Source organism: Oncorhynchus tshawytscha, linkage group LG31 (assembly GCF_018296145.1).
Source record: "Oncorhynchus tshawytscha isolate Ot180627B linkage group LG31, Otsh_v2.0, whole genome shotgun sequence".
NCBI classification, from domain to species: domain Eukaryota; kingdom Metazoa; phylum Chordata; class Actinopteri; order Salmoniformes; family Salmonidae; genus Oncorhynchus; species Oncorhynchus tshawytscha.
This window is the reverse complement of record NC_056459.1, coordinates 30,283,633-30,298,020: the sequence shown is the minus strand read 5'-3', so window position 1 is coordinate 30,298,020 and position 14,388 is coordinate 30,283,633. Positions and strand designations below refer to the sequence as shown.

The following is a 14,388-nucleotide window of genomic DNA, read 5'->3' as shown; positions in this document are numbered from 1 at the left end:
CCGAGGCCCATTGTCGTGCCATTCATCTGCCACCATCGCCTCATGTTTCAGCGTGATCATGCACGGCCCCGTGGTCGCAAGGATCTGTACACAATTCCTGGAAGCTGAAATTGTCCCAATTCTTCAATTGCCTGCATACTCACCAGAGATGTCACCCATTGGGCCAGTTTGGAGTGCCCTGGATTGATGTGTACAACAGCATCTTCCAGTTCCCGCCAATATCCAGCAACTTAGCACAGCCATTGAAGAGTGGGACAACATTCCACAGGCCACAATTAACAGCCTGATCAACTCTATGGGAAGGAGATGTGTGAGCATGAGGCAAATAGTGGTCACACCAGATACTGACTGGTTTTGTGATCCACGCTCCTTTTTTTTTTAAGGTATCTGTGACCAACCGATGCATATCTCTATTCCCAGTCGTGAAATCCATAGATGAGGGCCTAATGAATTAATTTCAAATGAATAATTTGACTAAAATTAACTACCTCAGTAAAGTCTTTAAATTGTTAAATGTTGAATTTTATATTCTGGTAGTCTTTTTCAGCACTGCTCAGAAAACCAACAGGTTTAATTAAACTAAGATATTGAGTATTACATATTTTATAAACCTAGCTGTGACTGACATTTCTCCCGATGGCCAAATAACGTGTGTACTGTAGCCATGAACACTCATAAGTCATGCACTATGCCTTAACGCAATGAGACCCTTAGCCAATGAGATGAGCCGGACACACTAAGAATGCCGAGTGCATGGGCGATGATGGGTTGTAAAAGTGTAAATGATTATATCACTATTTTACTTTTACATATTTTAACAGGTATTTTTATATGGTTTCAAAGCTGGCATTCTCGCATGAACCTGGTTGGTATCTTGCTTACTATCTCAAGGTTCTGGTCCAGACTCCAGCTGCGAAACACGGCTATATTTCACTGCACCGGCCGACTGAAGGTAATGGACAAGTAGGCTAGCTACGATTAGTTTGAATATTTCAGACTCTCCTGACGTAGCTTGTAGGAGATCACCAAGTAACATGGAGTTTAACAATAACACAGAGGATATTCATTTCTCCAGTCCATATAATGAATAGAAGGGACACGAATAGAAATGGAATAATATTGTCCTCACTTACGCAGTGAAAAATTGTCAGACTCCAGCCACACTAGTCATAGACTGTTCTTCCTGCACCGGTGTGCCAAGTCTAGGTCCAAAAGGCTCCTTAACAGCTTCTAGCCCCAAGCCATAAGACTGCTGAACAGTTAATCAAGTGGCTACACAGACTATTTACATTGACCCCCGACCCCCACGTTGCTGCTGCTCGCTGTTTATCTATGCATAGTCACTACAAATTGCCTTGACTAACCTGTACCCCCCCAAACATTGACCCGGTACCCCCTGTATATAGCTTCGTTATTTTATTACTTTTAACTTTTTATTTAGTAAATATTTTCTTAACTGCATTGTTGGTTTAAGGGCTTGTAAGTCAGCATTTCACGGTAAGGTCTGCACTTGTTGTATTCAGCGCATGTGACAAATAAAATGTGATTTGAAAAAATGTGCCTGTCACAAAGGGTCTTTCTTTCCGTTTCCCATCTCTCCTCCCCCCATCCACTCTCCCAACCCCTGCAGGACTACACCTTGAATGTGCAGATCTGCAGATTTTTCACCTCGTGGGCTTGGGGATTTGTACCAGTGACCTTTCGATTACTGGCCCAGCGCTTTTTGAACCGCTAGGCTACCTGCTGACCCTGCCTGTTCCGCCCCTGACCAAGACAAAAATAGTTTGCGGCTGAATCTAGTTGATGATCCAAATCAAATGTATTTATAAAGCACTTCGTACATCAGCTGAGATCTCAAAGTGCTGTCCAGAAACCCAGCCTAAAACCCCAAACAGCAAGCAATGCAGGTGTAGAAGCACAGTGGCTAGGAAAAACTCCCTAGAAAGGCCAGAACCTAGGAAGAAACCTAGAGAGGAACCAGGCTATGGGGTGTGGCCAGTCCTCTTCTGGCTGTGCCGGGTGGAGATTATAACAGAACATGGCCAAGATGTTCATCCCTATTCTTGTCAAAAGTAGTGCACTCTGTAGGGTTTAGGGTGTCCAGACAGACTCCATGAAGACTGACATAAATTGGATGTGGGCTTGGAGAGATAAATGGTTCAATTGAAACAGACACTAATGTATTTAAAGGACATATAAGGAATGTGAATGAGTTCAGAAATCAATTTGATATATTTTTATTCTTAGTTTCTTAAACCTCTGAAAGTCCTGATTCAGTAATATTAAAACACAGTACATATGTAACACCCATGATTTAAACATATATTAATGATATTGTGTACATATATATATACACTATATTTTTACAGTACATATTCTGGAGCTGATTTGTGCTTTAGTTCTTTATTCGATGAATTCAAGCTCTTATGCAAAATATACATATCACAGTGAAGTCTGGAGTAAATCAAAGGTTTTAATTCCCTGTTTGCTACCTTTAAATTGATTTTACACAACCACAGAAATAAAAATGGAAGGTCAACAGAACATGCGATTTCATAATTGACACAAGTACAAATGAAGTTCAGAAGTAACTGCATGTTTTAGCCACAGCACTCAGACCGCGTATCTTACTACAGTAGAAACGTCTGTCTAAATACCCTCATTCTACACCGTTAAAATCAAACCCATTATTCCATTGTTATAATACAGTAATACTAACAATGAAGGTATCCACCCCTACCCACTAAGCACTACCCACTAGAGTAGATCTGAGAGGAATAAGAAGTCTCGCTGTGTGTCCATGCACCACCGTGTTCCTCAAGTCATCATCGTTCATCAGTGTCTTATATAAGCATGAGCAGCGTCTTCATTGTCAGTCAGCTGAGGTACAACTCTCAGAAAACGGGTCCTGGCCCAGTCTATTGAAGTCTATGGTGAGCATTTCTAAATGAGCATTCCAGGCAAATTATGGGTATCCTGGTGAGGCAAAAGAGTAGAATGCACTTTACAGGCTAGAGTCGTCATTCTTCAAACACTGGTCAGACGTAGATATAATTAGAGTAGATTCATAGGCCAGCATGTCATGAAGAAGTAGATCTGGATGAAGTAGATTCATAGGCCAGCATGTCATGAAGAAGTAGATCTGGATGAAGTAGATTCATAGGCCAGCATGTCATGAGGAAGTAGATCTAGGTAAAGTAGAGTCATAGGCCAGCATGTCATGAGGAAGTAGATCTAGGTAAAGTAGAGTCATAGGCCAGCATGTCATGAGGAAGTAGATCTAGGTAAAGTAGAGTCATAGGCCAGCATGTCATGAAGAAGTCGATCTAGGTAAAGTAGATTCATAGGCCAGCATGTCATGAAGAAGTAGATCTAGGTAAAGTAGATTCATAGGCCAGCATGTCATGAAGAAGTAGATCTGGATGAAGTAGAGTCATAGGCCAGCATGTCATGAGGAAGTAGATCTGGATGAAGTAGATTCATAGGCCAGCATGTCATGAAGAAGTTGATCTAGGTAAAGTAGATTCATAGGCCAGCATGAAGACGTAGATCTGGATGAACTAGGTAGATAGTGGACATGCCGTGGGTATCTGAAGCTTTAATCCGAGGGGTGCTCTGGACATGAACGATTCACCTCAAACCACTCGTCTATACACCTGAGAGCCGGAGAGAGAGGGAACCACGAGTAAAATAACAGCATCTTACTGTGATCGTGTGTGTGTATGTGTGTAGTTACCCTTTGTGGTAGATACAGAGACAGGGCAGTCTAGCGATGGTGTCTCCCTGCTCCATCTCGTCTAGACAGATGGCACACTCCTCACTATCCTTCTCCAGAACGTCCTCTGGGACAAAACACACCACATTATCATCACCATCCTGACATCACTACCATGCTAGCCAATCAGATGGCCAGACGGACAGGCAGACTAACAAGACATAACACACACACGCATACAGTCACACACTGACCGTTGTAGGCGAGTCGTGGCTTGGTGAGACACATGATCAGGTGGATCTCCATCTCATCTGACACCAAAAACTTATTGCACACAGGACAGTGGAACCCTGGGAAATATAGAACCGGACATGTCAGCGCTCACACACACAAATAGGTCATAGGTCAACCATTGGAGGACCACAAGGTACTCTTCTTATCTGCCCAGCGAGGGGGGTGAGAACAGCCCAGCGAGGGGAGGGGGGTGAGAACAGCCCAGCGAGGGGGGGGGGGTGAGAACAGCCCAGCGAGGGGAGGGGGTGAGAACAGCCCAGCGAGGGGAGGGGGTGAGAACAACAGCCCAGCGAGGGGAGGGGGTGAGAACAACAGCCCAGCGAGGGGAGGGGGGTGAGAACAACAGCCCAGCGAGGGGAGGGGGTGAGAACAACAGCCCAGCGAGGGAGGGGGTGAGAACAACAGCCCAGCGAGGGGAGGGGGTGAGAACAACAGCCCAGCGAGGGAGGGGGTGAGAACAACAGCCCAGCGAGGGGAGGGGGTGAGAACAACAGCCCAGCGAGGGGAGGGGGTGAGAACAACAGCCCAGCGAGGGGAGGGGGTGAGAACAACAGCCCAGCGAGGGAGGGGGTGAGAACAACAGCCCAGCGAGGGAGGGGGTGAGAACAACAGCCCAGCGAGGGGAGGGGGTGAGAACAGCCCAGCGAGGAGGGGGGGTGAGAACAACAGCCCAGCGAGGGGAGGGGGTGAGAACAACAGCCCAGCGATGGGAGGGGGTGAGAACAACAGCCCAGCGATGGGGAGGGGGTGAGAACAACAGCCCAGCGAGGGAGGGGGTGAGAACAACAGCCCAGCGAGGGGGGGGGGTGAGAACAGCCCAGCGAGGGAGGGGGTAAGAACAGCCCAGCGAGGGGAGGGGGTGAGAGGGAGGGGGTGAGAACATCCCAGCGAGGGGGGGGGTGAGAACAGCCCAGTGAGGGAACGGGGGTGAGAACAGCCCAGCGAGGGGAGGGGGTGAGAACAGCCAGCGAGGGGGGGGTGAGAACAGCACAGTGAGGGGAGGGGGTGAGAACAGCCCAGCGAGGGGAGGGGGTGAGAACAGCCCAGTGAGGGAACGGGGGTGAGAACAGCCCAGTGAGGGAACGGGGGTGAGAACAGCCGAGCGAGGGGAGGGGGTGAGAACAGCCGCCATGAGAACAGCCCAGCGAGGGGAGGGGGTGAGAACAGCCGAGCGAGGGGAGGGGGTGAGAACAGCACAGTGAGGGGAGGGGGTGAGAACAGCACAGTGAGGGGGGGGGGGTAAGAACAGCCCAGCGAGGGGAGGGGGTGAGAACAGCCCAGTGAGGGAACGGGGGTGAGAACAGCCCAGTGAGGGAACGGGGGTGAGAACAGCCCGAGCGAGGGAGGGGGTGAGAACAGCCCGCCATGAGAACAGCCCAGCGAGGGGAGGGGGGGTGAGAACAGCCGAGCGAGGGGAGGGGGTGAGAACAGCACAGTGAGGGGAGGGGGGTAAGAACAGCCCAGCGAGGGGAGGGGGGTAAGAACAGCCCAGTGAGGGAACGGGGGTGAGAACAGCCCAGCGAGGGGGGGGGGGTGAGAACAGCCCAGCGAGGGGGGGGGGTGAGAACAGCTCAGCGAGGGAGGGGGTGAGAACAGCCCAGCGAGGGAAGGGGGTGAGAACAGCCCAGCGAGGGGAGGGGGTGAGAACAGCCCAGCGAGGGGAGGGGGTGAGAACAGCCCAGCGAGGGGGGGTGAGAACAGCTCAGCGAGGGGGTGGGGGGGGGAGGGAGGGGGGTGAGAACAGCCCAGTGAGGGGGTGAGAACAGCCCGCCATGAGAACAGCCCAGCGAGGGGAGGCGGGTAAGAACAGCCCAGCGAGGGGGGTGAGAACAGCCCAGCGATGGGAGGGGGTGAGAACAACAGCCCAGCGAGGGGAGGGGGTGAGAACAGCCCAGCGAGGAGGGGGTAAGAACAACAGCCCAGCGAGGAGGGGGTGAGAACAGCCCAGCGAGGGGAGGGGGTAAGAACAGCCCAGCGAGGGGAGGGGGGTGAGAGGGAGGGGGGTGAGAACATCCCAGCGAGGGGAGGGGGTGAGAACAGCCCAGTGAGGGAAGGGGGTGAGAACAGCCCAGCGAGGGGAGGGGGTGAGAACAGCCGAGCGAGGGGAGGGGGGTGAGAACAGCACAGTGAGGGAGGGGGTGAGAACAGCCCAGTGAGGGAACGGGGGTGAGAACAGCCCAGTGAGGGAACGGGGGTGAGAACAGCCGAGCGAGGGGAGGGGGTGAGAACAGCCGCCATGAGAACAGCCCAGCGAGGGGAGGGGGTGAGAACAGCCGAGCGAGGGGAGGGGGTGAGAACAGCACAGTGAGGGGAGGGGGTGAGAACAGCACAGTGAGGGGAGGGGGTAAGAACAGCCCAGCGAGGAGGGGGTGAGAACAGCCCAGTGAGGGAACGGGGGTGAGAACAGCCCAGTGAGGGAACGGGGGTGAGAACAGCCGAGCGAGGGGAGGGGGTGAGAACAGCCCGCCATGAGAACAGCCCAGCGAGGGGAGGGGGTGAGAACAGCCCAGCGAGGGGAGGGGGGTGAGAACAGCCCAGCGAGGGGAGGGGGGTAAGAACAGCCCAGCGAGGGGAGGGGGTAAGAACAGCCCAGTGAGGGAACGGGGGTGAGAACAGCCCAGCGAGGGGAGGGGGTGAGAACAGCCCAGCGAGGGGAGGGGGGGTGAGAACAGCTCAGCGAGGGGAGGGGGTGAGAACAGCCCAGCGAGGGGAAGGGGGTGAGAACAGCCCAGCGAGGGGAGGGGGTGAGAACAGCCCAGCGAGGGGGGGTGAGAACAGCCCAGCGAGGGGGGTGAGAACAGCTCAGCGAGGGGGTGAGAGGGAGGGGTTGAGAGGGAGGGGGTGAGAACAGCCCAGTGAGGGGGGGGGTGAGAACAGCCCGCCATGAGAACAGCCCAGCGAGGAGGCGGGTAAGAACAGCCCAGCGAGGAGGGGGGTGAGAACAGCCCAGCGAGGGGAGGGGGTGAGAACAGCCCAGCGAGGGGAGGGGGTGAGAACAGCCCAGCGAGGGGAGGGGGTGAGAACAGCCCAGCGAGGGGAGGGGGTGAGAACAGCCCAGCGAGGGGAGGGGGTGAGAACAGCCCAGGAGGGGAGGGGGGTGAGAACAGCCCAGCGAGGGGAGGGGGTGAGAACAGCCCAGCGAGGAGGGGGTGAGAACAGCCCAGCGAGGGGAGGGGGGTGAGAACAGCCCAGCGAGGGGGGGGGGTGAGAACAGCCCAGCGAGGGGAGGGGGTGAGAACAGCCCAGCGAGGGGAGGGGGTGAGAACAACAGCCCAGCGAGGGAGGGGGGGGGGTGAGAACAACAGCCCAGCGAGGAGGGAGGGGTGAGAACAACAGCCCAGCGAGGGAGGGGGTGAGAACAACAGCCCAGCGAGGGAGGGGGTGAGAACAACAGCCCAGCGAGGGGAGGGGGGTGAGAACAACAGCCCAGCGAGGGAGGGGGTGAGAACAACAGCCCAGCGAGGGGAGGGGGTGAGAACAACAGCCCAGCGAGGGGAGGGGGTGAGAACAACAGCCCAGCGAGGGGAGGGGGTGAGAACAACAGCCCAGCGAGGGGAGGGGGTGAGAACAACAGCCCAGCGAGGGGAGGGGGTGAGAACAACAGCCCAGCGAGGGGAGGGGGGTGAGAACAGCCCAGCGAGGGGAGGGGGTGAGAACAGCCCAGCGAGGGGGGGGGGGTGAGAACAGCCCAGCGAGGGGAGGGGGGGGGTGAGAACAGCCCAGCGAGGGGAGGGGTGAGAACAGCCCAGCGAGGGGAGGGGGTGAGAACAGCCCAGCGAGGGGAGGGGGTGAGAACAGCCCAGCGAGGGGAGGGGGTGAGAACAGCCCAGCGAGGGGGGGGTGAGAACAGCCCAGCGAGGAGGGGGGTGAGAACAGCCCAGCGAGGGGAGGGGGTGAGAACAGCCCAGCGAGGGGAGGGGGTGAGAACAGCCCAGCGAGGAGGGGGTGAGAACAGCCCAGCGAGGGGAGGGGGGGGGTGAGAACAGCCCAGCGAGGGGAGGGGGTGAGAACAGCCCAGCGAGGGGAGGGGGTGAGAACAGCCGAGCGAGGAGGAGGGGGTGAGAACAGCCCAGCGAGGAGAGGGGGTGAGAACAGCCCAGCGAGAGGGGGGTGAGAACAGCCGAGCGAGGGGAGGGGTGAGAACAGCACAGTGAGGGGAGGGGGTAAGAACAGCCCAGCGAGGGGAGGGGGTAAGACAGCCCAGCGAGGGGAGGGGGGTGAGAGGAGTGGGGTGAGAACAGCCCAGCGAGGGGAGGGGGTGAGAACAGCCCAGTGAGGGAACGGGGGTGAGAACAGCCCAGTGAGGGCGGGGGTGAGAACAGCCGAGGAGGGGGGGGTGAGAACAGCCCGCCATGAGAACAGCCCAGCGAGGAGGGGGTGAGAACAGCCGAGCGAGGGGAGGGGGTGAGAACAGCACAGTGAGGGGAGGGGGTAAGAACAGCCCAGCGAGGGGAGGGGGTGAGAACAGCCCAGTGAGGGAACGGGGGTGAGAACAGCCCAGCGAGGGGAGGGGGTGAGAACAGCCCAGCGAGGGGAGGGGGAGGAGAGGGGGGGGTGAGAACAGCCCAGCGAGGAGAGGGGGGTGAGAACAACGAGGGGAGGGGGTGAGAACAGCACAGTGAGGGAGGGGGTAAGAACAGCCCAGCGAGGAGGGGGTAAGACAGCCCAGCGAGGAGGGGGGAGAGAGGAGGAGGGGGGTGAGAACAGCCCAGCGAGGGGAGGGGGTGAGAACAGCCCAGCGAGGGAGGGGGTGAGAACAGCCCAGCGAGGGGAGGGGGTGAGAACAGCCCAGCGAGGGGAGGGGGTGAGAGGGAGGGGGTGAGAACAGCCCAGCGAGGGGAGGGGGGTGAGAACAGCCCAGCGAGGAAGGGGGTGAGAACAGCCCAGCGAGGGGAGGGGGGTGAGAACAGCCCAGCGAGGGGAGGGGGTGAGAACAGCTCAGCGAGGGGTGAGAGGGAGGGGGTTGAGAGGAGAGAACAGCCCAGTGAGGGGTGAGAACAGCCCGCCATGAGAACAGCCCAGCGAGGAGGCGGGTAAGAACAGCCCAGCGAGGGGAGGGGGGTGAGAACAGCCCAGCGAGGGGAGGGGGTGAGAACAGCCCAGCGAGGGGAGGGGGTGAGAACAGCCCAGCGAGGAGGGGGGTGAGAACAGCCCAGCGAGGGGAGGGGGTGAGAACAGCCCAGCGAGGGGAGGGGGTGAGAACAGCCCAGCGAGGGGAGGGGGTGAGAACAGCCCAGCGAGGGGAGGGGGTGAGAACAGCCCAGCGAGGGGAGGGGGGTGAGAACAACAGCCCAGCGAGGGGAGGGGGTGAGAACAACAGCCCAGCGAGGGGAGGGGGTGAGAACAACAGCCCAGCGAGGGGAGGGGGTGAGAACAACAGCCCAGCGAGGAGGGGGGTGAGAACAACAGCCCAGCGAGGGGAGGGGGTGAGAACAACAGCCCAGCGAGGGGAGGGGGTGAGAACAACAGCCCAGCGAGGGAGGGGGGTGAGAACAGCCCAGCGAGGGGAGGGGGGTGAGAACAGCCCAGCGAGGGGAGGGGGGGTGAGAACAGCCCAGCGAGGGGAGGGGGGTGAGAACAGCCCAGCGAGGAGGGGGTGAGAACAGCCCAGCGAGGGGGGGGGTGAGAACAACAGCCCAGCGAGGGGAGGGGGTGAGAACAACAGCCCAGCGAGGGGAGGGGGTGAGAACAACAGCCCAGCGAGGGGAGGGGGTGAGAACAACAGCCCAGCGAGGGGAGGGGGTGAGAACAACAGCCCAGCGAGGGGGAGGGGGTGAGAACAACAGCCCAGCGAGGGGAGGGGGTGAGAACAACAGCCCAGCGAGGGAGGGGGTGAGAACAACAGCCCAGCGAGGGGAGGGGGGGTGAGAACAACAGCCCAGCGAGGGGAGGGGGTGAGAACAACAGCCCAGCGAGGGGAGGGGGTGAGAACAGCCCAGCGAGGGAGGGGGTGAGAACAACAGCCCAGCGGGGAGGGGGTGAGAACAACAGCCCAGCGAGGGGAGGGGGTGAGAACAACAGCCCAGCGAGGGGAGGGGGTAAGAACAACAGCCCAGCGAGGGGAGGGGGTGAGAACAGTCCAGCGAGGGGAGGGGGTAAGAACAGCCCAGCGAGGGGAGGGGGGTGAGAGGGAGGGGGTGAGAACATCCCAGCGAGGGGAGGGGGGTAAGAACAGCCCAGCGAGGGGAGGGGGGTGAGAACAGCCCAGCGAGGGGGTGAGAACAGCCCAGCGAGGGGAGGGGGGGTGAGAACAGCCCAGCGAGGGGAGGGGGGTGAGAACAGCCCAGCGAGGAGGGGGGTGAGAACAGCCCAGCGAGGGGAGGGGGTGAGAACAGCCCAGCGAGGGGAGGGGGGTGAGAACAGCCCAGCGAGGGGAGGGGGTGAGAACAGCCCAGCGAGGGGAGGGGGTGAGAACAGCCCAGCGAGGAGGGGGTGAGAACAGCCCAGCGAGGAGGGGGTGAGAACAGCCCAGCGAGGGGAGGGGGGTGAGAACAGCCCAGCGAGGGGGGGGGGGTGAGAACAGCCCAGCGAGGGGGGGGGGGTGAGAACAGCCCAGCGAGGAGGGGTGAGAACAGCCCAGCGAGGGGGGTGAGAACAGCCCAGCGAGGGGAGGGGGTGAGAACAGCCCAGCAGTGAGAACAGCCCAGGGGGAGGGTGGGGGGGTGAGAACAGCCCAGCGAGGGGAGGGGGTGAGAACAGCCGAGCGAGGGGAGGGGGTGAGAACAGCCGAGCGAGGGGGGGGGTGTGAGCGAGGAGAGGGGGGGGTGAGAACAGCAGAGCGAGGAGGGGGGGGTGAGAACAGCACAGTGAGGGGAGGGGGTAAGAACAGCCCAGCGAGGGGAGGGGGTAAGACAGCCCAGCGAGGGGAGGGGGGAGAGGGAGTGGGGGTGAGAACAGCCCAGCGAGGGGAGGGGGGTGAGAACAGCCCAGTGAGGGAATGGGGGTGAGAACAGCCCAGCGAGGGGAGGGGGTGAGAACAGCCCGCCATGAGAACAGCGCAGCGAGGGAGGGGGTGAGAACAGCCCAGCGGGGAGGGGGTGAGAACAGCCCAGTGAGGGAACGGGGGTGAGGAGCGAGGGGAGGGGGTGAGAACAGCCCGCCATGAGAACAGCCCAGCGAGGGGAGGGGGTGAGAACAGCCCAGCGAGGGAGGGGGTGAGAACAGCCCAGCGAGGGGAGGGGGGAGAGGGAGGGGGTGAGAACAGCCCAGCGAGGAGGGGGGTGAGAACAGCCCAGCGAGGGGAGGGGGGTGAGAACAGCCCAGCGAGGGGAGGGGGTGAGAACAGCTCAGCGAGGGGGTGAGAGGGAGGGGGGTGAGAACAGCCCAGTGAGGGGGTGAGAACAGCCCGCCATGAGAACAGCCCAGCGAGGGGAGGGGGTGAGAACAGCCCAGTGAGGGGAGGCGGGTAAGAACAGCCCAGTGAGGGGAGGCGGGTAAGAACAGCCCAGCGAGGGGGTGATAACAGCCCAGTGAGGGGAGGGGGTGAGAACAGCCCAGATTCCTTGTTGTGAAATAAGATGTGGTGTAGACAGTCAGGCCCAGGAATACACACGTACCTCCCAGTAGGTTAGGGGACAGGTGAAGTGGTAGAGAGCCAATCATCAGCTGGTGTTCTCCTCTCTCCCAGTCTGGCTCCTCCTGGTCCAGACTGTTACCGAACACATCCGTCCTGCTCCGCCCGCCATGAGTTACATTAATCTGGTGGGTGGACACACACACACACACACACACACACACACACACACACACACACATAGATATGACTGAATTACACAGGCATAAGTGACCATGTTTTTAACCTGTGTACCACATAGACTGTGTTAGCCTCCTGAACTAAAAGCCTTGGCATTGGCTTGGTGAGCTAAAACAAGACTGTGTTAGCCTCCTGAACTAAAGCCTTGGCATTGGCTTGGTGAGCTAAAACAAATCTCCATGTGTCAGGCAGTTACTCATCATGTAACTGTTGCCCCAAACCACTTCCATTACACTCATACACACCTGGTGGTAGGAGCTGGGTCGGTTCCATCCGGTGTAGTGAATTTGGGGCCCACCAGGCCCAGCTGTGTATCTGAACACTGGGGTAGTGCTGCCTCCAGAGGGGACAGGGCTAGAATATGCCCGGGTTCGACTCTCAGCCATGGGGCTACTCTGCCTGACACCCATGATGGCTCCTGTCCTGTTGTCCACAAAATATGAAGTCCTGTAAGGTCTGTGAAACAGAAGTTCTAGCCAGTCCTCTACAGTCTCATAAAGCTTTCCAAAATCCCATCGAGGGTCAGGTGTTGAAAATGGTCCTACACACTGTGCAAAGTTTCAGATAATTGTTTATTCGCTATATCAATTTGATTATATCTGTCCTTATTCAAATAAACCATAAATAGCCTAGGAAAAATGCTGGAAACTCGATGTCACAATAGAGAGACAGAGAGCGCATGACTGTGTCCAGTCCAGCAGTCGTGTAGACAGCCAAAACAAAGGGAAACAGACAAAGAAATATCAGTGGTTTGAAAAGTCAATAAAAGTAACCTCCAATATAGAACGGAATTATTTTCGATGGACAAAATGCACTCCCAACTCGCTGCTACAGTTCGAAGTGTATTCGTGCGTCGCAGAATTATTCCAATATTCCATGCGCTTTGGTCATGGGTGGTTTGCCGCACAACAACTCAACAACTCCTACACCGCGACTGTCCCACTTTAGTGACTATATGCATACTTCTCGATTACAAACTGAATTTAAAATATAGGCTATTACAATCTCACGAGTGTCTAAAAGAAAGCGGCGTCGCTCTGAGTTCGAGCTGATCTGCTGCAGTCTATCTAGTCTGCTGACTGTGATTGTTGACGAGAGAGAAGCAGGAGCTGCCCTAATGCCCTCTTCCTCTTGTGTTTGTGTGTGACAGGTCAAGTGACGTCAACCCCATGAGCAACAGTTGCACGGACACAGATCATTACACAGCGTTTCCAAAACGATGTCTTCACGACCCCAAGCGGTGCGTGCACGTGTTGGTCTTTGCCCGAACAGTACACAGCTGATTAAAATGATCACGGCTTGATGATTAGTTTATTATTTGAATGAATGGTGTAGTGATTGGGAAAAAAACAAACCATGCAGGGAGTTTGGGAAACCCTGGATAGACATAGTAGGTGTTTATAAAAAGACAGTCAGATATGACCATTAAATATGTAATATAGATTATATTTAATATGTACAGTGTATTTGCATAGAATGTCAGACTCGTTGCTTCCTCCAACAATTTTATTGAATACCTTCATACACACTGGAGGTCAAACAGAAAACACACATTAGATTAGCTTGAACAAAAAAAAGTATTAAATCATTTAAATACAAATCAAGAGACATGTTTATAGGACAAAGTAAACTACTTTAAACTATTCAGAGAGAAAGTTAAATGTATTATAGTTGCCATGTTCAGAGATACAGTGCCTTTAGAGTAGAAAGCACTGTATCCATACCCCTTGAAATACTCCACATTTTGTTGTTACAGCAGGGCTATTCAATTCTTACCCTACGAGGTCCGAAGCCTGCTGGGTTTCTGTTCTACAGATAATTAATTACACCCACCTGGTGTCCCAGGTCTAAACCAGTCCCTGATTAGAGGGGAATCACCCACCTGGTGTCCCAGGTCTAAACCAGTCCCTGATTAGAGGGGAATCACCCACCTGGTGTCCCAGGTCTAAACCAGTCCCTGATTAGAGGGGAATCACCCACCTGGTGTCCCAGGTCTAAACCAGTCCCTGATTAGAGGGGAATCACCCACCTGGTGTCCCAGGTCTAAACCAGTCCCTGATTAGAGGGGAATCACCCACCTGGTGTCCCAGGTCTAAACCAGTCCCTGATTAGAGGGGAATCACCCACCTGGTGTCCCAGGTCTAAATCAGTCCCTGATTAGAGGGGAATCACCCACCTGGTGTCCCAGGTCTAAACCAGTCCCTGATTAGAGGGGAATCACCCACCTGGTGTCCCAGGTCTAAACCAGTCCCTGATTAGAGGGGAATCACCCACCTGGTGTCCCAGGTCTAAATCAGTCCCTGATTAGAGGGGAATCACCCACCTGGTGTCCCAGGTCTAAACCAGTCCCTGATTAGAGGGGAATCACCCACCTGGTGTCCCAGGTCTAAACCAGTCCCTGATTAGAGGGGAATCACCCACCTGGTGTCCCAGGTCTAAATCAGTCCCTGATTAGAGCGGAATCACCCACCTGGTGTCCCAGGTCTAAACCAGTCCCTGATTAGAGGGGAATCACCCACCTGGTGTCCCAGGTCTAAACCAGTCCCTGATTAGAGGGGAATCACCCACCTGGTGTCCCAGGTCTAAACCAGTCCCTGATTAGAGGGGAATCACCCACCTGGTGTCC

General features: G+C 56.4%; 1 protein-coding gene across 2 annotated transcripts; it reads right to left on the bottom strand.

Annotated features, from left to right (window-relative positions):
• Positions 1-2,221: 2,221 nt before the first annotated feature.
• LOC112238754 (E3 ubiquitin-protein ligase znrf2) lies at positions 2,222-12,964 on the bottom strand. 2 transcript variants are annotated; one of them, XM_024407296.2, is made up of 6 exons: positions 12,536-12,964; positions 12,008-12,185; positions 11,566-11,707; positions 3,970-4,065; positions 3,737-3,842; positions 2,222-3,656 (listed from the first exon to the last, which is right to left on the bottom strand). In XM_024407296.2, exons 2-6 carry the CDS (start codon positions 12,170-12,172, stop codon positions 3,599-3,601), a joined length of 567 nt encoding a protein of 188 aa, XP_024263064.1. In that variant the 5' UTR covers positions 12,173-12,185; positions 12,536-12,964; the 3' UTR covers positions 2,222-3,598. The 2 variants fall into 2 exon arrangements, with proteins under 2 accessions (XP_024263064.1, XP_024263063.1); XM_024407295.2 differs by having other exon boundaries at positions 12,008-12,961.
• Between the last annotated feature and the right edge of the window lie 1,424 nt (positions 12,965-14,388).